The sequence below is a fragment of the Ranitomeya variabilis genome, chromosome 5 (genome assembly GCF_051348905.1).
Source record: "Ranitomeya variabilis isolate aRanVar5 chromosome 5, aRanVar5.hap1, whole genome shotgun sequence".
NCBI classification, from domain to species: domain Eukaryota; kingdom Metazoa; phylum Chordata; class Amphibia; order Anura; family Dendrobatidae; genus Ranitomeya; species Ranitomeya variabilis.
The window spans coordinates 235,252,518-235,279,940 of NC_135236.1; the positions used below are offsets into that span (position 1 = coordinate 235,252,518).

Below are 27,423 nucleotides of genomic sequence, written 5' to 3' on the forward strand. Positions count from 1 at the left end.
GGAGGCGAGCACATGACCACATCATATGTAGCAGATCAGCGCCTTCCTCACCACACCTGGGACATTCTGAGTCACCTCTCAGTCCTGCCTTCCTCATCCATGCTGGGGTCCTGTACACCCTATACACCAGGTATAGCTGTGACACCCTCTTAGCCTCACTCAGGGAAGCCCTGGGGATATATTGAAGTATGGACTCCCAAGGAGCCCACATCCGCCACCCATTTCTCCTTAATCCTTAATGGATGCTTCAATAAAAAGGTATCCATCAGACCCCTGTACATCAAGATAATGAACCCCCTTGTACTCCTCCGAGGCCCAACAAGATTCAACAAGCTATCTGACTGCAGATTCACGCGCGACACCTCATTTTGACAGTTTAGGGCATGTCTCAACTGCAAGTACTGAAAGAATGACTTCTGGGTTAAAGGAAACTCAGTCCTAAGTGTCTCGAATGTTTTAATAACATCTCCATCAAGCAACTGAGACACGAACCAAATGCCAATGCGCCTCCACTGACCGAACCCCCGCAATCTCATGAGCTCTGCCAACCTAGGTTCAAACCAAATTGGCGTATATCTCGTAAATTCCGTTACTCCCCTCCATTGCTTAATTTTCTGCCATACTTTCCCCATCATAGCTATTGTTGGGAATTTTGGGGGGTTAATTCTAAATCTACCGGCTTCAAGACTGGCCAACAATGGGCCCTTCCCTACCGCGCGTTCAATGATTATTCCCGCTGAAGAGCTCTGTTCTGGCTCTCCCCAACCTATCATGTGCTGGAATTGAGATTCTATATAGTAGATCCATGGATTAGGGACCGCCAGACCACCCTCATCCTTTGCCCTTTGCAGATGTTCCAATTTGTTGCGCGCCCGTCCACCCCTCCAAATTAAATCCCTAAATAGAGTATTGATCCTATAAAATTTACTCTGAGGCAGCCACACTGGAGCATTATGCAATATGTAGAGGAGCTGAGGGATAAGTATCATTTTGATCAAATTGGCTCTGCCTGCGACCGACAGAAATAGCTTCTTCCAGGCCCCAATCTTCTGCTGGAACTTCCCAAGCAAAGGAGTCAGATTGAGCCGCACATAGTCCTCTATTTTGTCCGAAACCACAATGCCCAGATACTTCAACTCATGTACTACTCTTAAGGGAACCCCAAGGTCAAGAGTCAGAGGAGCCACCGCGTCCATGGGCAACAACACAGACTTCTCCCAATTAATAGATAATCCGGAAAGAGCCCCAAATTTAGAAATACTCTTCATAGCGGTCCCCAGAGACTCCTGTGCATCTTCCAAGAACAATAACACATCGTCAGCGTACAGGGCTATTTTTTCTTCATAGTTTCCATACTGAAAACCCTTTACATCCCTGTCCCTCCATATTGCCGCCAAGGGCTCAACAGCAATTGCAAATAGCAGAGGAGACAAGGGGCACCCTGCCGCGTTCCCCTATATAAAGGGAAATCCCCTGACAAGACTCCATTCACCAGTATCCTGGCTCTTGGAGACGCATACATCAGCTGCACCCAAAGTATGAACCTCTGACCAAAACCCATAGCCTTCATGACCGCCCACAAATACCACCACTCCACACTATCAAACGCCTTAGCGGCGTCTAAAGACACCACAACCCTCCGACCCATATTATCCGTCGTTACCTGCATATTGAGAAACAGTTGTCGAAGATTACATGCTGTAGAACTATTGGGCATAAATCCGGACTGGTCCCGGTGTATTAGTGTTGTTATCACCTTGTTAAGATGGTTAGCCAATATCTTGGCCAAGATTTTGATTTCTATCGTTAATAACGAGATTGGGCGATACGAAGCTGGGTCCCTCGGATCCTTACCCTGTTTTGGCAGTACAACAATTATTGCCTCCCGCATGGACCTCGGCAGCTCCCCCTCCACCAGACCAGCAGCATACACCTCCAATAAGGCAGGAAGCAGTATCTCTTTATATTTTTTATACACCTCCCCCGGGATCCCATCTACCCCCGGGGCTTTATCATTGGGCATAGAGACCAATGCGGCGTCAAGCTCCTCCAAATTAAACGGCTCCTCGAGAAGTCCCCGATCGGCCACTGAGAGTCTGGGAAGCTGTACCCCTGTCAAGAAACCATCCACCTCCTCCATCGTTGGCTGTACCCGTGATTTATAAAGATCCGAGTAATACTCCGTCATCACCTCCAAAATTGCTTTGCAACCAGTGTGCTCCCTCCCATCCCTTCCCTTCAAAGCGACTATATGTGTGGAATCTCTCCGCGCCGTCACTATTCTGGAAAGGAGATGGCCCGCCCTGTCCCCCTCTTCAAAGTATTTGGCAGTTTGAAACATTCTTCTACGTTCCGCTGTTTTCATTGCCATCTGACATACTCTATTCTGTGCCACCTTTAACCTTCCCTGTGCCTCTGGGGATTGATCGTTAATTAATGCCTCCTCAGCCTCCTCCAACTCTTTTATCAACATCCGATCCTTCCTGCCTGTTTCTGCCTTGATTCGGGATATCCCCTTAATACAGAGCTCTCTGAAATAGGCCTTCATGGCCTCCCATACCATCAATACCGAAGCCGACCCAGCATTAATTTTAAAATACTCCTTAATTTCCCCCCCTATGTGTCCATCTAAATCAATAAGGTGTAGCCAGAACGGATTCAGCCTCCACATGCACCCCACACCCTCAAGTATCACACTTATGGGGGAATGATCAGATATTGTTCTAGCCATATACGTTACCTCCCCTACAAGGCCCAACATTTGTGAATTGCCCAAGGCCAGATCTATTCTTGACAAAGAAGCGAAAGAGGATGAAAAACAGGAATACTTATACACCCCAGGATGAGAAATCCTCCATAAATCATGCACAGCAGTTTCCCTCAGGACGGCACCAAATGGTGTGCAATTACCACCCGACTTCAATGGCTCTTGTCTCCCCTTATCCCAGTGTGCATCCGGAATGTTGTTAAAGTGCCCTATTATCAAAAACAGTATCCCCGGTGTCTCCTCCAATATTCCCAGAACTCTGTGGATAACTTTTCCACAATATGGTGGTGGAATATAAATTGAAACCAGACACATCAGACATCCGTACAATTTACAAAGCAAACATGCAAATCTACCCGACTGATCTATAACCACTTTGTGATACACAAAAGGTACCCCGGCACAAATGAGAATGCTGACCCCCCTGGAATATGCTGAAAATGTGGCATGGTACCCCACCTGAACCCATCTCTTAGCCAGAAAATGCGTTCTCTCCTTCACCATATGAGTCTCCTGCTGACAGATCACTGGCGGCTTGGCATCATTCAAAAATTTAAACACAGCTTGCCGCTTCACACCAGATGCCAAACCCCTGACATTCCAACTCACAATTCTCATTCTTCCCGCCATTTTCCCTCCTCAGTATATATTATCCCACATTCTTTCATCCATTTGCGGCCAAAGCCACAACCACAGTAACCATGGTGATGTACATTATACAAATATTTCCCCAACCCCACCCCCCTCCCCCCACACAACAGAAACATCCCCAACAAATCCCCATCCCATCCTTCCATCCCCTCCTATCATGGAGGGGAGAGCGCACTTTATCCGGAACAGTCTGTTAACCCCGTCCAACAGTCCCGCCGCTTGTCCCAAACTATTGGGACTCTCACATGACTTGTGGATTGCAGCCTATTTAAATTTCAACTCGAGATCCAACAAGGGCCCATCCCCACCTCATAAGAACACAAAAAACCCAGGGGGGGAAAAAGGAGCCAATGGATCCCTCAAAAAAGGAGGCAGTAAAAGAGAAACAAGAATAAGAAAGAACCGTTCTATCATCCCACTGAGTCCTTTAATTTCGCTTGACGCAAATGTTGCTCATTGCTGTCCAGCCATCCGAGTGCCTCTTTATCCTCCGTGAAGAAATGCACTTTCCCTTCAGCGACCACTCTTAGTTTGGCCGTGTACAGCATCGAATAAGTGACGCCGATCTCCCTCAGCCTCTTCTTGATATGGACAAATTTGTCTCTCTGCTTCTGCACCTCTATGGAGAAGTCCGGAAATATGGAAATCCTGGAGCCATTTATCTGCAAATCCGGGTTCTCTCTGGCATGTCTGAGAATGGCGTCTCTGTCACGGTAGTGCAAGACCTTGACTAGTACTTGTCTAGGAGGACGCCCAGGGGGGAGGGGATACATAGGCACGCGGTGTGCTCTTTCAATAGCATACATCCGAGATAACTTGTTGGCTCCAATATGGTTTAATGGCCATTTTCAAAGAACTCTGTTGGCGCCGCGCCTTCCGTCTTTTCAGGCACCCCAATCAGCCACACATTATTGCGCCTGGACCTATTTTCAAAGTCGTCCGTTTTCGCTTGTATGGCAGAAATCGCAGCACTCATGCGTTTTGTAGCCTTATCCGCCTTAGCAATACAGTCCTTGGCACCGCTAATGCGTTTTTCTTGCCACAAATCTTACTCCAGTGAAGAGACTGGAATAAGATTTGTGGCTTAAAACATTGTTATAAACTAGATGATCTGCTGCATCAAGTCCCTATTCCATCCCAGCTCTGCCTGTTTCAGCAAAGCTGGGTTTTAATGGCAGACTTCTGGCATATTCACTTTTGATCAATTGTGGCCATAGTCCGTGGCCAGCTATTCAGAGTATTTCAGAATAAAGCATAAATGGCTGCAATCACACAGCCAGGCTCTAAGTTATGCTGCCTGTGGTTTGGGCAGCACGAGTTTGATGACTGGTTCCTTTTAAAGAGGACTTGTCACTGTTCTATTCTCACTGCTCCCCTTAGGGTACCGTCACACAGTGGCATTTTTATCGCTACGACGGCACGATTCGTGACGTTGTAGCGATATCGTTACGATCTCGCAGTGTCTGACACGCTACTGTGATCAGACACCCTGCTGAGAATCGTACGTCGTAGCACATCGTTTGAAACTTTCTTTCGTCGCTGGATCTCCCGCTGTCATCGCTGGATCGTTGTGTGTGACAGCGATCCAGCGATGCGTTCGCTGGTAACCAGGGTAAACATCGGGTTACTAAGCGCAGGGCCGCGCTTAGTAACCCGATGTTTACCGTGGTTACCAGCGTAAAAGTAAAAAAAAACAAACCGTACATACTCACCATCTGATGTCCATCAGGTCCCTTGCCGTCTGCTTCCCGCTCTGTCTGTCTGCCGGCCGGAAAGTGAGAGCAGATCACAGCGGTGACGTCACTGCTGCGCTCTGCTCTCACTGTACGGCTGCACTCAGTCAGAGCAGGAAGCAGACGGCAAGGGACCTGACGGACATCAGATGGTCAGTATGTACTGTTTCTTTCTTTTTACTTTTACGCTGGTAACCACGGTAAACATCGGGTTACTAAGCGCGGCCCTGCGCTTAGTAACCCGATGTTTACCCTGGTTACCAGCGAACCTCGGCATCGTTGGTCGCTGGAGAGTGGTCTGTGTGACAGCTCCCCAGCGACCACACAACGACTTACCAACGATCACGGCCAGGTCGTATCGCAGGTCGTGATCGTTGGTAAATCGTATAGTGAGACGGTACCCTTAGTATTCCATTTTTGTTTTTAAATCTGAAAATTAGTCCTAATTTTTATCGTTTTTTATCAGTGCTCACAGATTGCTGGGAGAACGTGCTTTTCTGCGGCTCTCCATGATGAAATGGCGACCAATGCCCCCTTGAAAAAGACCAAACTGTATGGTGGAATTAAACAAAGGGAGGGAGGAGCAGGAATAATGAACTAAGAGCAAAATGTGGCCACTTTTAAAGGGAACCTGCATGTTCCCCATGCTCTCCAGCCCACCAGCATTTGTATATATCTTTATGACTTCCCTGCCTATTAAGCCCTTTATCCTGGATGACACATTAACAGAGATTTAAAAAAAGTATTTTTTTTAATATGTAAATAATATTTTAACTAGTAAGTGGAGGGCATTTGTTTCCCCAGACTAGTCACGGTCCGTCAGGCTTATTCACCCTGCTCACTCCCCTGCCCCCTTGCACACTGCACTATGCACCTTATTGATATGTTGATACCATTCTATATGGATTAAAGAAATTCAACATGAAGGACTGGGTGAGTGCTCCATTTTTTTTCTTCTTGTCTATATATTTTACGAACACTTCATGTGTAAGCACCACCCTGAAGAGATGCTTAACATGTGAGGAATTATTTGTATTTAACAAAGCACTGCCATCAGCTGAAGAAACTGGTGCCCAATCTTCTAAGTTTATTTAGAAAAATAATTAATTTAATCGGTAAACAGCGTAACAAGAAAAAAAAATTAAAACGCCAGAATTGAGGTTTTTTTTAGTCACTGCAACATTGCAATAAAATGTATTAACAGACGATCAAAACATTGTATCTACACCAAAATGGTATCGAAAAAACATCAGCTCAGCACACAAAAAAATAAGCGCCCACCCAGCCTCAGGTCCTGAAAAATGGAGACGCTACGGGACTTGGAAAATGGCACTTTTTTTTTTTTTTTTTTTTTTTTAACAAACGGATTTTTATTTCACCACTTAAATAAAAAAGAACTTATACGTTTGGTCTCTGCAAACTCTTAATGACCTGGAGAATCATAATGGCAGGTCAGTTTTAGCATTTAGTGAATATGGTAGAAAACATAAAATAGTTGTGGAATTAATTTTTTTCTGCAATTTCACTGCACTGGAATTTTTTTCTCACTTTCCAGTACATTATAGAGTCAAATCAATGGTGTCGTTCAAAAGTACAACTCGTCCTGCAGAAAACAAGCCCTCACATGGCCATATTGATGGAAAAATAAAGAAGTTGTGGCTCTTGCAAGAAGAGGAGCAAAAAACAAAAATGCAAAAACGGAAAAACCCAAGGTGGAGAAGGGGTTAAGGCAGGGTATTTATAAAGGAATATACAAATGCTGATGGGTTGGAGGGCATGGGGGTCTCTTTACATCATTCTGTTGTAGTTCAGGAATTATGCAGAAGTTGTTACTAATCTGAGGTATTTCAATGTGGTCTCTTATCTCATATGCTAAAGATATATCTGGAAGTTTTGCATCAGGTCTGATCTGTCATAGCTATGCTCTAAGTTGACAAAATGTGTTTTTTGATACTGACAGAGAATAACATATTACGCCCCTGTAGACACTCCCGGTTGCTTCTACTTGTACTGTCATGGATACCTTGGTAATATAGCACACTATGAGACATATATCTTATGTGAAACAAAGTCTGCCATGTAAGATTCGACAAAATCATTAAATTGTTTGATGAATATAAAGTAACAAACAGTGATAAGACTAGATAAGTGCAGAGCTCACTTACATCATCATCCAGGTACCGATGTTCCTCACACTGCGGGTAACAGATTCCTGCTTTAAAGCTGCTGCCTCGATCACAGGTTTTGCATCCTTGAACGGAAGAGTCTATATAGAACATATAGTCACATGTGGGTCATACTATAGAAATGTAGTGCGTAACCTTTCAGATAACGCTAATTAGGAATAGATTATCACAATATACCCCTTAAAATGGAAGACATCAGTAATAGTTCAAAAAATTGTGTTCGTGAATGCTATAGTGGAAGTTATTACTAAAGATGAGTGGATCTTTTGAAATTTTTATTCACCCACCTGGCCAAATGTTTCCAGAAGTTCGATTTGCGGCAAATACATTTGTGTGACTCTCAATGCTAGGAAACTTGTAATTGCTCAGAAGATACACGTGGGGAGAGGAAGGAGAGAATCCCGCTGACCATAAGAGCTTACATTCTGGGAGAGGTGGAGGGAGCGTGAAAGAGAGAGGGAGAGAGTATCAGAGAGATTGAGGGAGGAAGAGAGGGAAGAAGAGAGGGTAGACAAATGTAGGAGGGAGAGATAAAGGGAGAGAGAGAGATGGAAATGGAAGGAGAAAGAGGGAGAGAGGGGGGTTGGAAAGGGAGATAAGTTGAGGGAGAAAGAAGGAGAGAGAGAGGGAGAGGACCCCATTGATCATAAGAGCTTACACTCTTTGAGAGATTACCCGGTTGATCATAACAGCTTACACTCAGGAGAAAAAGATTTATTCAGTGCCTCTGGAAACGGAAAATGATTCTGCCATGCAAAAGTGCTTTGCTGGGAACCGCTGATGGCCCAGATGTTATGGCTGCAGGGCATTAAAGGGAAGCTTGTGCGCCGCAAAAATACATTAGCCTACTCTGATGCATCAGCAGTGTAGAAAATGGTGCAAAGCAATTTTTTGGGTGACAAGCAGAACAAATCTCAAATAGTTCGAATTTGAGTGAAACCACAAATTTCAGGAGATTCGATCCTTCGCAAATCGATCTGCTCATGAGTCGTTAGTACATTTACAGTGCCTTGCAAAAGTATTCGGCCCCCTGGAACTTTTTAACCTTTTCCCACATATCATGCTTCAAACATAAAGATACCAAATGTAAATGTTTGGTGACGAATCAACAATAAGTGGAACACAATTGTGAAGTTGAACAAAATTTATTGGTTATTTTAAAATTTAGTAGAAATTCAAAAACTGAAAAGTGGGGCGTGCAATATTATTCGGCCCCTTTACTTTCAGAGCAAACTCACCCCAGAAGTTCATTGTGGATCTCTGAATGATCCAATGTTGTCCTAAATGCCTAATGATGATAAATATAATCCACCTGTGTGTAATCAAGTCTCCGTATAAATGTACCTGCTCTGTGATAGTCTCAGGGTTCTGTTTGAAGCATAGAGAGGATCATGAAGACCAAGAAACACAACAGGCAGGTCCGTGATACTGTTGTGGAGAAGTTTAAAGCCAAATTTGGATACAAAATGATTTCCAAAACTTTAAACATCCCAAGGAGCACTGTGCAAGCGATCATATTGAAATGGAAGGAGTACCACTGCAAATCTACGAAGACCCGGCCGTCCCTCTAAACTTTCATCTCAGACAAGGAGAAGACTGATCAGAGATGCAGCCAAGAGGCCCATGATCAATCTGGATTAACTGCAGAGATCTACAGCTGAGGTGGTACAGTCTGTCCACAGGACAACAATCAGTAGTCAACTGCACAAATCTGGCCTTTATGGAAGAGTGGCAAGAAGAAAGCCATTTCTCAAAGATATCCATAAAAAGTGTTGTTTAAAGTTTACCACAAGCCACCTGGGAGACATACCAAACATGTGGAAGAAGGTGCTCTGGTCAGATGAAACCAAAATCAAACTTTTTGGCAACAATGCCAAACGATATGTTTGGCGTAAAGGCAACACAGCTCATCACCCTGAACACACCATCCCCACTGTCAAACATGGTGGTGGCAGCATCATAGTTTGGGCCTGCTTTTCTTCAGCAGGGACAGGGAAGATGGTTAAAATTGATGGGAAGATGGATGGAGCCAAATACAGGACCTTTCTTGAAGAAAATCTGTTGGAGTCTGCAAAAGATCTGAGACTGGGACAGAGATTTGTCTTCCAACAAGACAATGATCCCAAACATAAAGCAAAATCTGCAATGGAATGGTTCACAAATAAATGTATCCAGGTGTTAGAAAGGCCAAGTCAAAGTCCAGTCCTCAATCCAATCGAGAATCTGTGGAAAGAGCTGAAAACTGCTGTTCACAAACGATCTCCATCAAACCTCACTGAGCTCGAGCTGTTTGCCATGGAAGAATGGGCAAGGATTTCAGTCTCTCGATGTACAAAACTGATAGAGATATATCCCAAGTGACTAGCAGCTGTAATCGCAGCAAAAGGTGGCGCACCAAAGTATTAAGTTAAAGGGGCCGAATAATATTGCATGCCCCACTTTTCCGTTTTTGAATTTTCACAAAAATTTAAAATAACCAATACATTTCGTTCAGCTTCACAATTGTGTTTCACTTGTTGTTGATTCTTCACCAAAAATTGACATTTGGTATCTTTATGTTTAAAGCATGATATGTGGGAAAAGGTTGAAAATTTCCAGGGGGCCGAATACTTTCGCAAGACACTGTATGTATCCATATTTCTGCATAAGTGTTACTTAAAACTAGATAAAGAGAACCAAACAAAACAACTGAGTCAAAAATGCTAGACTTTGTACCTTTTAAAATAAGGAAAATTATCCAATATCTCAAGTCTAAATTGCAAAAGTATGTCTGATTAGCAGATAATTTGTCTGGTGTTCATAATTAATGGGCTGACAATCAAAGGCATTCAGACCTGTTTTAATTAAAGAATATTAATTTATCAAAGTCTGATATTCACAAAACATTTGTGGAAGTGTATCATGGCACAAAATTCAAAGTCCTGACCAGAAATGTTGTAGAAGGACCTGAAGTGAGCAGTTTGTGGGAGAAAACCAAACATAACAGAGATTAAGCTGTTTTATAGAGAAGAATGGGCTACAATTCCTCCAAGTCAATGTGCAGTAAAACAGTTACTGGAAATGTTTAGATACAGTTATTGCACAAGGGGGTCATCGCTTCCATGACTAAATACTGAATAAAGATAATTTTCTCCCCACTGAATTCAGATGCGTGCAGGCGCCGGGGGCAGCATATTAACACTGTTAACCTGTAGATTAACCGCATATTTGCAGGTTAACAGCTTTATTTTTGATGACAGGTTCCTTTTAGGGCCAAATCTGGAAAATTGGAACATTCAACAACTTTGAACCTCATATTTTGATTTAACTGTAAATTTTTATTGAAAATTTAAAGATGAAACATAGTAAGTATACATCAGGATATAACGATATAAACAATTAGGTGGAAACAGAGAGGGAAACAATAGAGGGGAATGTAGTAGGGTGAAATGAGGGTAGAGGAAAAGAGAGGAAAAGAGAGGGAAAAGCCCAAGTGGGGAGCCAGATCTATCTTTTGAATGAAAGTTTATTGAGGGGAGTTAGGAATGGTGGAAGCCTGCAGACGTAGTGGAGGTGACACAATGGGAGTGTGGTTAGTTAATTCTGACCAAGCTAACTAAATTTTTTCGAATTTGTGCACTTAATCTGTAAGTATAGCTGATAGTTTCTCATTGATCATATACCAAGAAATTCATCTCTTGACTTCTTTGAAATCTAGTCCTGTTTTTATCCAGGCTGAGGTTATAGTTTGTTTGGCCACTAGGAATATAAAGGAGATCAGGGTGTGAGTGTGAGAGTGTTTGGGTATATTGTGGATATGCTTTAAAAGCAGAGTTTCCCAGGGATCTTTCTTTAGGTTATGATCTTGACAGATAAAATTAAAAAAATATACCCTAATCCAGAGCGTGCGTGCTTTGAGGCAGAGCTACCATATGTGGTACATGTATACTTGCAAACTCTAAAGCACCAGGTCTATAGTTATGATCAGCTTCAGTAATTCTGGCTGGGGTGAGGTACCATTGCATCGTAACTTTATAGTTTGTTTCTAACATCAAAGTGTTAAAAGGGTATTCCGATCTCCAAGATCCTCTCTCAATACGTAGTAGCTGTAACAATATTAGCAAACAATTCCACTTAGAAGTGTAGTATAATTCTTCTGAATTGCTCAGTTGCTTACCTCATGTGCAGGGCATTGCAGCAGCTAAGCTATTCATGCTTGCGACCACTCATATAGTGACAGTTAGTTAGCTGTTAGCGGTCAGAACCATGGATACCTAAGCTACTGCAATGCACTGCACATGGGTTAAGCGATATAGAGAATCAGGAGAACTATGCTACATTTCTAATTGGAGTTTTTTGCTAATATTATTATTACAGCTACTACATGTTGTGATAGAATCTTTGAGAAGGGCTATACCCCTTTAAGTATACCGCTCGTGGTGGAGGACCAAAACTGTGTCCATTGTGTTGAATTTCATATTTTAAATGAAAAATATATACATTGTCATAAGATAGTAATAAATGCCATAAGCGGTAGGATAGAATTATGTTATGTATACATTGGGTTCAAACAATATACAAACCCTATAGATCCACTAGACAACGTATGTAGAGAGAGAGAGTCCTCTGTAGGCTAAGTACTATTGTACAATAGCAGTAGATCAACAGCCAAGTTAGCGATACAAAGTAATCCTCTAGGAAGGTATGTGTGCACAGACTTGTGGCCCACTATGGAGCTGGTGAATCCCATGGTGGGTCCCTGAGGAGGCTACCTTAAATGGACTACCACGGATGTTAAAATGACATATGAACAGTAAAAATAAACTACCCAATTTCCTATATACATGCTGCTGGCTAAGATGACTCCTGAGCCTGAGCAGAGGGTCTCATCTCATCCCTCCATGTGTACAGCTGCTGGGAGGTCACCATCACCTTGGCAATCTAGCACTTTCTAGTTTCTTGCTGCCAGCCGCTATACTCTTAGGTGACAAGCAGCAAATCCCTGGCATCCATCCACATTCTGGAGTTTAGCTGCACATGACAACAGTGGTATCTATGAACCCAAGCACCAACCTGCCAAGCACTAAAAGTGAGACCCCCCACGGAAAAGGATAAAGAAAGCAACTGTATTAATGCTTTGTTTTTACATTCTTTGTTTTATCCTCTGTCTCCTTTTGTTTGAGAACTATAACTCCCAGTAGGTCACAACAGCTGTAGATCTAAAAAACCAGCAGGGAGTTTGTTTTCTTATAGCTGGGAAGCTGCATATTGCATTAATCTCTTACCATCCCTGTAGTATTATACAGATAGGTCCATATATATTTGGACAGAGACAACATTTTTCTAATTTTGATTATAGACATTACCACAATGAATTTTAAACAGAACAATTAAGATGCAGTTGAAGTTCAGACTTTCAGTTTCATTTGAGGGTATCCACATTAAAATTGGATGAAGGGTTTAGGAGTTTCAGCTCCTTAACCCCTTTCTGACAATAGACGTACTATCCCGTCGAGGTGGGGTGGGCCCGTATGACCACCGACGGGATAGTACGTCATATGCGATCTGCCATGCTCACGGGGGGAGCGCAGCAGATCGCGGCCGGGTGTCAGCTGCCTATCGTAGCTGACATCCGACACTATGTGCCAGAAGCGGTCACGGACCGTCCCCGGCACATTAACCTCGGCACACTGAGATCAAAGATGATCGCAGTGTTCTGGTGGTACAGGGAAGCATCGCGCAGGGAGGGGGCTCCCAGCATGCTTCCCTGAGACCCTCGGAGCAACGCGATGTGATCGTGTTGCTCCGAGGGTCTCCTACCTCCTCCTCCCTGCAGGCCCCGGATCCAAAATGGCCGCGGGGCTATATCTGGGTCCTGCAGGGAGGTGGCTTACCAAGCGCCTGCTCAGTGCAGACGCCGGTAAGCCTGCAGCGCTGTAAGTCAGATCGCTGATATGTCACAGTGCTCTGCAAAGTGTCAGAATAGCGATCTTACACTATAACATGATGCCCCCGAGGCAATGTTACAGTGTACAAGAAAAAATATTCAGATGTGTAAAAAAAATTAAAAAAAATTCCTAAAAAAAAATATATATATATATTGTTCCCATAAATAAATTTCTTTATCTAAATAAAAGTACAAATATTTAGTATTGCCGCGTCCGTAACGACCCTACCTATAAAACTGTCCCACTAGTTAACCCCTTCAGTGAACACCGTAAAAAAACAAAAAAAAAAATGAGACAAAAAACAACGCTTTATTATCATACCATGGTACCGCTGAAAACGTCATCTTGTCCCGCAAAAAACGAGCCACCATACAGCATCATCATCGAAATTATAAAAAAGTTATAGTCCCCATAAAATAGTTTTTATCGTATAAAAGTGCCAAAACATTAAAAAATTATATAAATGAGGTATCGCTGTAATCGTACTGACCCCAAGAATAAAACTTCTTTATCCACTTTACCAAATGCAGAACGCTATAAACGCCCCCCAAAATAAATTCATGAATAGCTGGTTTTTGGTCATTCTGCCTCACAAAAATCGGAATAAAAAGCGATCAAAAAATGTCACGTGCCCGAAAATGTTACCAATAAAAACGTCAACTCGTCCCGCAAAAAACAAGACCTCACATGACTCTGTGGACCAAAATATGGAAAAATGATAGCTCTCAAAATGTGGTAACGCAAAAAATATTTTTTGCAATAAAAAGAATCTTTTAGTGTGTGATGGCTGCCAATCATAAAAATCCGCTAGAAAACCCACTATAAATAGTAAATCAAACCCCCCTTCATCACCTCCTTAGTTAGGGAAAAATTAAAAAATTAAAAAAATGTATTTATTTCCATTTTCCCATTAGGGTTAGGGTTAGGGCTAGGGTTAGGTTTAGGGCTAGGGTTAGGGCTAGGGTTAGGGTTAGGGCTAGGGTTAGAGTTAGGGCTAGGGTTAAGGCTACAGTACGGTTGGGGCTAAAGTTAGGGTTAGGGTTGGGGCTAAAGTTAGGGTTAGGGTTTGGATTACATTTGCGGTTGGGAATAGGGTTGGGATTAGGGGTGTGTCAGGGTTAGGGGTGTGGTTAGGGTTACTGTTGGGATTAGGGTTAGGTGTGTGTTTGGATTAGGGTTTCAGTTATAATTGGGGGGTTTCCACTGTTTAGGCACATCAGGGGCTCTCCAAACACAACATGGCGTCCCATCTCAATTTCTGTCAATTTTGCATTAAAAAGTCAAACTGCGCTCTTTCCCTTCCGAGCTTTCCCATGCGCCCAAACAGTGGTTTACCCCAACATATGGGGTATCAGCGTACTCAGGACAAATTGTACAACAACTTTTGGGGTCCAATTTCTTCTCTTACCCATGGGAAAATAAAAAATTGGGGGCAAAAAAATAATTTTTGTGAAAAAATATGATTTTTTATTTTTACGGCTGTGTATTATAAACTTCTGTGAATCACTTAATGGGTCAAAGTGGTCACCACACATCTAGACAAGTTCCTTAGGGGTCTACTTTCCAAAATGGTGTCACTTGTGGGGGGTTCAATGTTTAGGCACATCAGTGGCTCTCCAAACGCAACATGGCATCCCATCTCAATTCCAGTCAATTTTGCATTGAAAAGTCAAATGGCGCTCCTTCATTTCCGAGCACTGCCATGCGCCCAAACAGTGGTTTACCCCCACATATGGGGTATCGCTGTACTCAGGACAAATTGTACAACAACTTTTGGGGTCAATTTTCTCCTCTTACCCTTGGTAAAATAAAACAAATTGGAGCTGAAGTACATTTTTTGTGAAAAAAAGTTAGATGTTCATTTTTATTTAAACATTCCAAAAATTCCTGTGAAACACCTGAAGGGTTAATAAACCTCTTGAATGTGGTGTGGTTTTGAGCACCTTGAGGGGTGCAGTTTTTAGAATGGTGTCACACTTGGTTATTTTCTATCATATAGACCCCTTAAAATGACTTCAAATGAGATGTGGTCCCTAAAAAAAAATGGTGTTGTAAAAATGAGAAATTGCTGGTCAACTTTTAACCCTTATAACTCCCTAACAAAAAAAAATTTTGGTTCCAAAATTGTGCTGGTGTAAAGTAGACTTGTGGGAAATGTTATTTATTAGGTATTTTGTGTGAAATATATCTGTGATTTAATTGCATAAAAATAAAAATTTGGAAAATTGCAATATTTTCAAAATTTTCGCCAAATTTCCCTTTTTTTCACAAATAAACGCAGGTAATATCTAAGAAATGTTACCACTATCATGAAGTACAATATGTCACGAGAAAACAATGTCAGAATCACCGGGATCTGTTGAAGCGTTCCAGAGTTATAACCTCATAAAGGGACAGTGGTCAGAATTGTAAAAATTGGCCCGGTCATTAACGTGCAAACAACCCTTGGGGGTAAAGGGGTTAACATGTGCCACCCTGTTTTTAAAGGGACCAAAAGTAATTGGACAGATTCAATAATTTTAAATAAAATGTTCATTTTTAGTACTTGGTTGAAAAGCCTTTGTTGGCAATGACTGCCTGAAGTCTTGAACTCATGGACATCACCAGACGCTGTGTTTCCTCCTATTTGATGCTCTGCCAGACCTTCACTGCGGTGGTTTTCAGTTGCTGTTTGCTTGTGGGCCTTTCTGTCTGAAGTTAAGTCTTTAGCAAGTGATATGCATGCTCAATTGGGTTGAGATCAGGTGACTGACTTGGCCATTCAAGAATATTCCACTTCTTTGCTTTAATAAACTCCTGGGTTGCTTTGGCTTTATGTTTTTGGTCATTGTCCATCTGCAGTATGAAATGTCGACCAATCAGTTTTGCTGCATTTGGCTGGATCTGAGCACACAGTATGTCTCTGAATACCTCAGAATTCATTCGGCTGTTTCTGTCCTGTGTCACATCATCAATAAACACTAGTGACCCAGTGCAACTGGCAGCCATGCATGCCCAAGCCATCACACTGCCTCCGCCGTGTTTTGCAGATGATGTGGTATGCTTTGGATCATGAGCTGTACCATGCCTTCGCCATACTTTTCTCTTTCCCTCATCCTCGTATAGGTTGATCTTGGTTTAATCTGTCCAAAGAATGTTCTTCCAGAACTGTGCTGGCTTTTTTAGATGTTTTTTAGCAAAGTCCAGTCTAGCCTTTTTATTCTTGATGCTTATGAGTGGCTTGCACCGTGCTGTGAACCCTCTGTATTTACTTTCATGCAGTCTTCTCTTTATGGTAGATTTGGATATTGATACGCCGACCTCCTGGAGAGTGTTGGTCACATGGATGGCTGTTGTGAAGGGGTTTCTCTTCACCATGGAGATTATTCTGTGATCATCCACCACTGTTGTCTTCCGTGGGTGCCCAGGTCTTCTTGCATTGATGAGTTCACCAGTGCTTTCTTTCTTTCTCAGGATGTACCAAACTGTAGATTTTGCCACTCCTAATATTGTTGACATTTCTCGGATGTTTTTTTTCTGTTTTTGCAGCTTAAGGATGGCTTGTTTCACCTGCATGGAGAGCTCCTTTGACCCCATGTTTACTTTACAGCAAAATCTTCCAAATGCAAGCACCACACCTCAAATCAACTCCAGGCCTTTTATCTGCTTAATTGAGAATGACATAACAAAGGGATTGCTCACACCTGTCCATGAAATAGCCTTGGAGTCAATTGTCCAATTACTTTTGGTCCCTTTAAAAACAGGGTGGCACATGTTAAGGAGCTGAAACTCCTAAACCCTTCATCCAATTTTAATGTGGATACTCTCAAATGAAAGCTGAAAGTCTGAACTTCAACTGCATCTGAACTGTTTTGTTTAAAATTCATTGTGGTAATGTCTATAATATAATTAAAATTAGAAAAATGTTGTCTCTGTCCAAATATATATGGACTCAACTGTAGTTTGTCATTGTACGTGGATTATTCCTGCAGCAGTACGCTAAAGAAATCATGACCTCTGGAAAACCCAGGGATTAGTTCTTGGAATCTAGGTTTCCCTAGTACCAAGTTTCCAAACCTGAGCTGTAGATGAATTACCTTTTTCTATGTGACAGTTCTTTGGGGATGTCACGGGGCCGTGACCAGACTCCGTGGCCCTGGGCATGCAATAAAAATGTGAATGGGAAAGTATATGGGATTGATTTGTGACGCCACCCATGGTGTTTGGCAGGGGATTGCCGACGCTGCAGGTCAGGTCCACTGGGGCCTGTGGTGACACAGCAAAGATGGTGCCGCTCCCCACGGGTAGAGCGGGGTCCCAGAGCAGATATAGGGTAAATTTGATCATAGTCACTGTTGTAGTATTGGGCAGGTGATGCAGTAAATAATTCTGAGGACACAGCAGAGTGCAGTTTTCACACTTTACTCACAGTCTTAGGTTACAATCACCAGCTGGGTGCTGTGTCCTCTGGGTCGGTGGTCCAGCCAGCTTTCGTGTAGGTTGGGTGCACTTTTCTGGAATCCCCTTGTTGTGTACATTTCAAGGTCGTCTCTGCACTGGCTCACACACTCCTGCCCTGCGCCTCATACACAGTGTCCCAAGCCAGCAGCCTCAGGTCCTTGACCCTATGTGGCTGCCTTTTTCGCGAATGTGTGTAGATTTGGCTGTGGCACCTACAGACACCAATGCCTCCGGTTTGCTAGCCGAGTCCTACAGTCTCTCCACTAGTCTGGGGCCAGTCCCCACTGTGACCTGGTCCCTCCACCCGACTATGGTCGGCGTGGATTCTGGCCCACGGGTGGATTCTTCACTTTCCTGGCCAGTAGGACCCCTTTTCTCTGGAGCTCCTCTCCGACTCTCTCACCACTCTGACTCCTCCACCTACTAACTCCACCTCACTCCTGTTTCCATGACAACACTACACTACCAACTGTCACTCTACCTCCAAGTTTCCTACCCTTATCTGCTTCCTCCACCCACACCCTCTACCTAGTTCCCCTTCCAGCCTGAGATGGGGCTCTCCCTAAATAGGGTCCGCCCAGATCCCTTGGCTAGGAGTGGTGTGGTGCTGGATGCTAGTGTGCGAGTACCGGGTAGTGCCCCCTCCTTACCCGAAAGTGGGGTATCATACCTCTGGTTGAGGTGCAGTACCTCTGTGGTGACTTGACCCTCAGGGGCGCCACGTTTACATGTGAGCAAACATCTCAGACATAATGTTGTGACTACAGTAGAGTCTTACCATTACAGGTTCTGCAGCTTGGGTGACACTTTTTGCACTTGTTCCCATGTATGTAAAATCTCTCGGGGCACTTGCTAACACAGTGAGTGGTACCCTCCACTTGGAAAATACCTGGAGGACATTCTAGACAAGAATCCAAGCCAGGACCAGAGCAGAGCTGGCAGCGAGAGTCACATTTATCACATTGGTTATTTCTTTTATAATATCTGTGGACAAAAAAAAACTGTTTAAAATTAGGTTTTCCAAAAATGCTATGTTTTAGACATACAACAACCATAAGTTGCTCTCATAAGAGTAAATTTAAGTTCTGTATTTTCTTTAGTAGTAATGGTGCTTATAGGGATTGTGAATGAAATATGTGTTTGGTGTGTAAATTTAATGGAAAATGTCCATTGAAAGCACAAGTAAAGCTGGCTTTAGTAGGCAGAGCTGTAGGGGTACCAAGGTGTTACAGGGATTATCCTTACAGCTCATATTGTACATAAAGTGCAAAGTAGAGACACATAAGAACAGTAAATCATCAACTTTTTGACACTTTCCATGTGTCTCACTGCTTCTTTTTAGCATTACACAGTTCATTATAAGTTGAGTAAGGATCGCTCAAAAAATACCAAAAATACACTCCATAGATACATTTTACAGTATGGCACAGGAAAGCACAATGTCAGCATCGCTCCACCTGTACATGGATGGTTAGTAGAGGACCTACCTGGTGGGCTTGTCGGAGACTCTGGGTTAAGGCCGGGTTCACATTAGCGTATATGTGCGCAGAGTATGATCCGTATAGATCTGCATGCGTCATGCATACATATCTTTAACATGATGTACGCAGGGACATGTTTTTGCATGCTTTCGCATGTGGATGCGTAAGCATGCGTCGTTTCACAGTGTGCGGCAGTGTCCGGTGAACGCAACATGTTGCATTTTTTGAGGCATCAAATATTGTGCAATCATGCGCATGCGGATGAGTGCATAAAAAACGCATTACTGTCTATCGGAATGCATTGGTACGCAACGACATACGTACGCATGTGTTTGACACTCATGCATACTTTAGACTGTGCATGTCCAGGAAATGATTTTACCACCTCTACCATGCACATAAACAATGCAAACGCATGCCAAAACACATTTAAACGCATGCACATGCAGCAGGTTTTTTTTGTGTCATTCGTAAGATGATGCGGAGGCGTAAGCTTGCGTTTTGGCATTTGTTTGCTCTTGCAGATGATACGCTGCGCACAGAAACGCTAATGTGATCCTGGCCTAAGTGAGTACAATTTTTTTCTATCTGGGCCATAACCATAGTTGGAATAAATATATACTGATCCTGGCAACTAGCTGAAAAGGACATTTAGGCTGGAGACAGATGAGCGTATAACAGCTGATGCGAGAGCCTGAGTGCAATGTGCTACGATCGTCTCGCATGAAAGCATTGAAGCACAGGTGCAAAGGAGACAGAGAAAGTCATTTCTCCATCTCCTCCATCGTCTGTCTCGGTGTATCTCGGACTGCACTGGGATGACATATAAGTGCAGTCTGATGTTTCACATGCACCCATACATGTATCACCATGAGAAAATAATTGCTGATGTGCACTGCCCCATAGTATAACATTGGGCCGAGTGCTATCAGATAAAACATATCACTTGGCCGTGTCATACGCTCGTGTGAGCAAGACTAAGCACTGCAAATTTGCTGTTCAAGCCAGCAACATTGCTGATAACATTTTCAGAGATGCTTGTTGACTGTGACCAGCTGATAATTAGGGTTCTCCTCATTATTAGGGTTCACTTTTCGCCTGGGTGTCAGGCACAACTGCCCACTTTGGTCTCGGCTGCGGTAGGTTTTAATTTTTTATGAGAATTTTACATAGTTATAGAACAAGGTCAACTATAAAAAATTCTCATGACCGAGACACTTTACTGATTGCCAGTGTTTTTTAAAGATTGCTCCCCGTAATTTAGTTGCCTATTAGGTCACTATTGTGACTTGAGTTTCTGTTCCATTAGGCGGTTATCTAACCACTTTTCTCCTTGACTTGAAGTTCCAAAGCAGAATCTGTACAGTTACACCCATTTCAAGTAGACAGTCACAGCAATTGGCTCTTTTTATCATCTACAATTTTTTAATAATTTTTTTGCATTCAACCTGATGCTCTTGATATTCTGTCAATTGCTGGTCAGGAATAATAAGCTTTCTAAGTCACTAGTATGTATAACTTTAGTGGGTATTTGTATGGTTTTTATCTCCAGTCTATCTGGAGAATATTACTGACAGCTGCCATATCACATTTACAGTGCCTTGCGAAAGTATTCGGCCCCCTGAAAATTTTCAACCTTTCCCCACATATCATGCTTCAAACATAAAGATACCAAATGTAAATTTTTGGTGAAGAATCAACAACAAGTGGAACACAATTGTGAAGTTGAACGAAATTTATTGGTTATTTTACATTTTTGTGGAAATTCAAAAACTGAAAAGTGGGGAGTGCAATATTATTCGGCCCCTTTAACATAATACATTGTTGCACCACCTTTTGCAGTGATTACAGCTGCAAGTCACTTGGGGTATGTCTCTATCAGTTTTGTACATCGAGAGACTGAAATTCTTAACCATTCTTCCTTGGCAAACAGTTCGAGCTCAGTGAGGTTTGATGGAGATCGTTTGTGAACAGCAGTTTTCAGCTCTTTCCAGAGATTCTCAATCGGATTGAGGTCTGGACTTTGACTTGGCCATTCTAACACCTGGATATGTTTATTTGTGAACCATTCCATTGTAGATTTGGCTTTATGTTTGGGATCATTGTCTTGTTGGAAGACAAATCTCCGTCCCGGTCTCAGGTCTTTTGTAGACACCAACAGGTTTTCTTCAAGAATGGTCCTGTATTTGGCTCCATCCATCTTCCCATCAATTTTAACCATCTTCCCTGTCCCTGCTGAAGAAAAGCAGGCCCAAACCATGATGCTGCCACCACCATGTTTGACAGTGGGGATGGTGTGTTCAGGGTGATGAGCTGTGTTGCCTTTACGCCAAACATTCGTTTGGCATTGTTGCCAAAAAGTTTGATTTTAGTTTCATTTGACCAGAGCACCTTCTTTCACATGTTTGGTGTGTCTACCAGGTGGCTTGTTGCAAACTTTAAACAATACTTTTTATGGATATCTTTGAGAAATGGCTTTCTTCTTGCTACTCTTCCATAAAGGCCAGATTTGTGCAGTGTACAACTGATTGTTGTCCTATGGACAGGCTGTCCCACCTCAGCTGTAGATCTCTGCAGTTCATCCAGAGTGATCATGGGCCACTTGGGTGCATCTCTGATCAGTCTTCTCCTTGTTTGAGATGAAAGTTTAGAGGGACGGCCGGGTCTTGGTAGATTTCCAGTGGTATGATACTCCTTCCATTTCAATATGATCACTTGCACTGTGCTCCTTGGGATGTTTAAAGTTTTGGAAATCATTTTGTATCCAAATCCGGCTTTAAACTTCTCCACAACAGTATCATGGACCTGCCTGTTGTGTTCCTTGGTCTTCATGATGCTCTCTGTGCTTCAAACAGAACCCTGAGACTATCACAGAGCAGGTACATTTATACGGAGACTTGATTACACAAAGGTGGATTATATTTATCATCATTAGGCATTTAGGACAACATTGGATCATTCAGAGATCCACAATGAACTTCTGGAGTGAGATTGCTGCACTGAAAGTAAAGGGGCCGAATAATATTGCACGCCCCACTTTTCAGTTTTTGAATTTCCACAAAAATTTAAAATAGCCAATAAATTTTGTTTAACTTCACAATTGGGTTCCACTTGTTGTTGATTCTTCACCAAAAATTCACATTTGGTATCTTTATGTTTGAAGCATGATATGTGGGAAAAGGTTGAAAAGTTCAAGGGGGCCGAATGCAAGGCACTGTAAATGTGATATGGCAGCTGTCAGTAATATTCTCCAGATAGACTGGAGATAAAAACCATACTTTTGCAAGGCACTGTACATTGTGTCTACCATTTGGGAGACAAACGTTAGTAAGCAGGAAGCAAACGGGCAGTTTTGTGGATAGCCAGCTTCTTTAGCCACTATAATATCATCAGTTTTCATAATAAATCATCAGCCTTAGATTCTGACGGAATGTTTCTATACAGCTGTATGGTCTTTTAGTTCTAAAGTTCTAAGCATCTATTGCTGAAGGATACAGGCACATTCTGTATAGTTTTAATGCAGTTAATAGTGTAATAAACTAAAATCTTTATAATATATGAAAATTAAAGTGTATAGAATCTAAGTAATTCACACATATTTAGCCTATTAAGAAAAAAAAGTAAATGGAGAAAACGTATTCTCTATCTAAACTAGAACCTCAAACTGAATTTGTATTTCATATAACAAATTCCCGAGAACGCTCAATCTGAGCCAGATTTCCATGTAACAGACACCTATACTAAGGAATCTGAAGTGCAGAAGGCATTTTATATGTCATTATTTTATTACAGTCTGATAGCTTTATGCGTGTTCTAATGAGATCATTTTGCAGAGGAAGTAGTAATGAGCTGGACTCATGCGAGGTCTCATATTCTCTATGTATTATTTGAAATATACTGTGTGCCATAAATGAAATGCTGAAAACTTTATGGCTTTTCCCAAATGATTTGAAGTTTCTTCATTTTCCTTTTTTTCCCCTTTCTTACTCTAGAGGAATTGACATATATTTCAGAAAGTAGCAAGACTGTGGAGAGGCAAATCTTTTATATTTTAACACTTTACCGTTCACGGCATGGATATGTATCAGATTTGAGATACAATGAAGGGGGCAATAGTTTGTAAACTGTGTTCAAGGTCTTAAATGGGTAAAATTGCAAAGTGATCATAAGAACAAGCAACTTTGCACACTTTACCTTATTAAAAATCTTCCCTGTTCTTAAGAAGAGAGAGATCTTTAATTTTATAGTGTGCTACTCTTTACAACTGCGGTCTAACATCATTGGATGGCTTTCCAGGCAAGGAGCGTGCACCTGCAAGCTCCCTTCTTAAGAGCTTGCAAACTCAGCTCTGAAGTCAACTGGATTGCTGGATCCTACCAGCTTCAATGTCCCTGCGCTCCTCCGAACCTGCAGAGGAAAAGTTGCCTCTGCAGCAGACCAGTGGAGCGACTTTGCTGTTGGTCTGAACTGTCGCTCTTCAGGAGTACAGCATCCCTTTGCAAGCTGAAAGAGAGGCAGGGGAGTGGTGAGCATTCAAGAAAAAAAATTAGCAACCCCTTTAAATAAGGATACTTTTCAGCCTCTTCTGCATCCTCAATCTCAATTTCCATTTACTTCTACTCCAACACTCTCCCCCATGCTTCTCTGTGTGTAAGTAGTCGAATAGGCTATGATGGTATGAACTAATGGATGAGTTCTATAGTATTTTTACGGTGGAGTTTTTAATCTAAACTTTTTTGTTCTCTAAAGTAGGGCTGGGCCAGGGCATAACGTATACAGGGGGAGGGGACACAATTTTAAGTTAAAATATATATTTTTTTTATAGATGAAGGTGTACTCTGCAAGTGCATTGTGATTATAATGAATTCAATGATTGCCCTCATCTGTCTTGTTAAAAAAAATACACTAAAGCTCACCATCAGAAGGGAGGGAGCGTAATGGAATTTTTGCCTTGAGTACACAAATGCCTAGTACAAATGAGTACTGTGCCAATGCTTTGTACATTATCACTAATAACTTCATTAATGTTTCCATTACTTTTGTGCTCGGACATCATGGATTGAAGCACATAGAGTAGATCTCCATAGAAGATGCTTACACAAAACAACAGGAACCTTTTACATCAGCAGGAGCAAAGTAATACAGCAGGTGTCTAAATTAACAAATCCTATTATTTCTATAATATGACAAAACAATGTGGTTGCTATCCCCTTATTGTTGTATTATGAGCAATTTATCTTAAAGATTTGCAAGACCCTGGTCCAGTGACCACATCAGTAGTCCATGGCAGCCTGACCAGACCCCTGAAAACCTGCTCCTACCTGCTGGCATTGTTTTAGCATCCTTTCTAATTAGTAGATCTGGTGTGACAATTGCTATGGCTCAACAGGGTGTATGAAGGGCACCAATTCCCATTGTTATCATTCCCTTGCATAGTGTGCCAAGGGATTGTCATGAGAGTTAGGTGCCTGCTGAAGGACACACTTACTGGGCTTCATACAAGAATGTCAGTTATATTATACTAGATGGAGGCCCGATGCTATCGCATTGGAAGGGCGGTAATGTCACGATGGGGGCAGGCTTTGCAGAGTTGAGAATCTCTCCCACCCATGTGCTCACCCAACTATCCACTCTCTCTTTCCCCATGTGCTAAATTCTCCCGTCTGTGCTCTCTTCCTTGACCTGTCTACCCCATGTGCTATGCGCTCCTCCTGTACAAAGATGGTGGAGGGCAGTGAATCATTCGTCTGATTCCTGCAGCGGCGTGTTTCTGACAGTGTTCTGCTGGTGGTACCATGTAAGAGGCTGCATATGACGTATTCAGTGTGTGTGTGGTGAGTACAGCATATACAGTGCGTGTTTGTGTGTGTGTGTGTGGTGCGTACGGCGTATGCAGTGTGTGTGTGTGTGTGTGTGGTGCGACGGTGTTCTGCTGGTGGTACAGCGCAAGAAGCTGGTACCACCAGCAGTTTCCATAATGAGACACCCTTCACTTGGGTGTCCCAATATGGAGGTCGGTGAACGTCCGCCGCATGGAATTCTGGGATCCAGACACATCTGGACGGAACAGGATGTGAAGACATTACAAGGTAAGTAAACTGTATATTAAGATACTGCAATACAGTGGTTTTTTGGTATTGCAATATATACAGTTAGGTCAAGAAAAATTTGGACATTTACTGAATCTTCGTAATTTGGGCTCTGCAGGCCATTATTTTTTCATTTAATATTAAACAACTGAGATGTAAATGAAGTGTCAACTTTCAAGTTTAACAAAAGGGGTTGAACAAAAATATCCTGTGAAACATTTAAGAACTGCAACCATTTTTTCTACAAAGCCTCCTCATTTTGGGGGCTCAAAAGTATTCGGACAAATTAACTTTGTCATAAATAAAATGTTCATTTTAATACTTTGTAGAGAATCTATTGCAGGCAATGACCACCTGAATTCTGGAAGACGTGGATATCACTAAACGCTGGATTTCCAGCTTTGATGCTTTACCAGGCCTTTCTTGCAGGTGACTTCAATTGTTGCTTGTTTGTGCGTCGTTCTGCCTTAAGTTTTGCCTTGTGAAATGCATGCTCGATGGGGTTGAGATCTGGTGACTGACAGCTTTTGCAGAATATTTCACTTATTTGCCTTAAAAACTCCTGGGTTGGTTTTGCAGTATGTTTTGTGTCAGTGTATATCTGTGAAGCGCTATCCAATCAACCTTGCTTCATTTGGTTGAATCTCAACAGAAAGTATAACCCTGTACACTTTAGAATTCATCCAGCTTTTTCTGTCTTCAGTAACATCATCAGTAAACACTAGTGACCCAGTGCCATTGGAAACCATGCATTCCCATGACATAACACTGTCTCCACCATGTTTAACAGATGATGTGATATGCTTTAGATCATCAGCCGTTCCAAGCCTTCTCCATTCTTTCTTCTTCCCATCACTGCGGCACACTTTTATTTTAGTTTCATCTGTTGAAAGAATGTTATTCCAGACTTTAGCTGACTTCTTTTGATGTTTTTTGGCGAATTCTAATCTGGTTTTTCTATTTTTTGTAAAGGATTCTGTGATCATCCACCACTGAAGTCTTCTGTCGACCGCCAGGCCTTTTTGAGTTCCCAAGCTTCCCATTGCGTTCTCCTAATGATGGTCTGTTTCTCTTACATTGAGAGCTCCTTTGACTGTATGTTATGGGTTCACAGCAAAGCTTCCAAATGCAAATGCCTGAAACACCTGAAGTCAGATCCAGTCCTTTTAGCTGCTTAATTGATGATGGAATAATGAGGGAATAGTCCATGCAATCCATTAGGCCGGTTTCACACGTCAGTGGCTCCGGTACGTGAGGTGACAGTTTCCTCACGTACCGGAGACACTGACACACGTAGACCCATAAAAATCAATGCATCTGTTCAGATGTCATTGATTTTTTGCTGACCGTGTCTCCGTGTGCCAAACACGGAGACATGTCAGTGTTCGTGGGAGCGCACGTATTACACGGACCCATTAAAGTCAATGGGTCCGTGTAAAACACTGACCTCACATGGACGTTCTCCGTCTGGGGTCCGTGTGCGTGCAGGAGACAGCGCTACAGTAAGCGCTGTCCCCCCCACATGGTGCTGAAGCCGCGATTCATATGTTCCCTGCAGCAGCGTTTGCTGCAGAGAAAATATGAATAATAGTGTTAAAAATAAAGATCTATGTGTCCGCCGCCCCCCCACCCCCTGTGCGCCCCCCCCCCGCTGTTCAGAAAATACTCACCCGCTCCCACGTTGGCTGTCACTCCTTCCTCTCTGCCCCCATCTTCTCCTGTATGCGGTCACGTGGGGCTGATCATTTACAATCATGAATAGTCGGCTCCGCCCCTATGGGAGGTGGAGCCACATATTCATGACTGTAAATGATTGGCCCCACGTGACCGCATACACTAGAAGCCGCGGCCAGAGCAGGAAGCAGCGAGGGAGGCGGGTAAGTATTTTCTGAACAGCGGGGGGGCGCACAGGGGGTGGGGGGGCGGCGGACACATAGATCTTTATTTTAAACACTATTCTTCATATTTTCTCTGCAGCAAACGCTGCTGCAGGGAACATATGAATCCGCGATGCAGGGTACCACACGCGTGGGTACCACACGCTCCGTGTGGTACCCACTCGCCATACGGGCAGCACACGTGTGCCGCACGTATGGCCTACGTGAGTTCCCAGGCACACGGACACGGATAACTCCGGTACCGATTTATT

The 27,423-nt window shown here is 42.7% G+C and overlaps 1 protein-coding gene across 1 annotated transcript in view; it reads right to left on the bottom strand.

Annotated features, from left to right (window-relative positions):
• The window catches only part of LOC143775586 (cysteine repeat modular protein 2-like), a 422,741-nt gene that overhangs the window by 22,678 nt on the left and 372,640 nt on the right, over positions 1-27,423 (bottom strand). Inside the window, exons 13-14 of the mRNA XM_077263910.1 lie at positions 18,483-18,688; positions 7,317-7,417 (exon numbers count right to left, since the gene is read on the bottom strand). Of these exons, the coding sequence (XP_077120025.1) occupies positions 7,317-7,417; positions 18,483-18,688 (307 nt within the window). The remainder of the gene's footprint in view (positions 1-7,316; positions 7,418-18,482; positions 18,689-27,423) is intronic.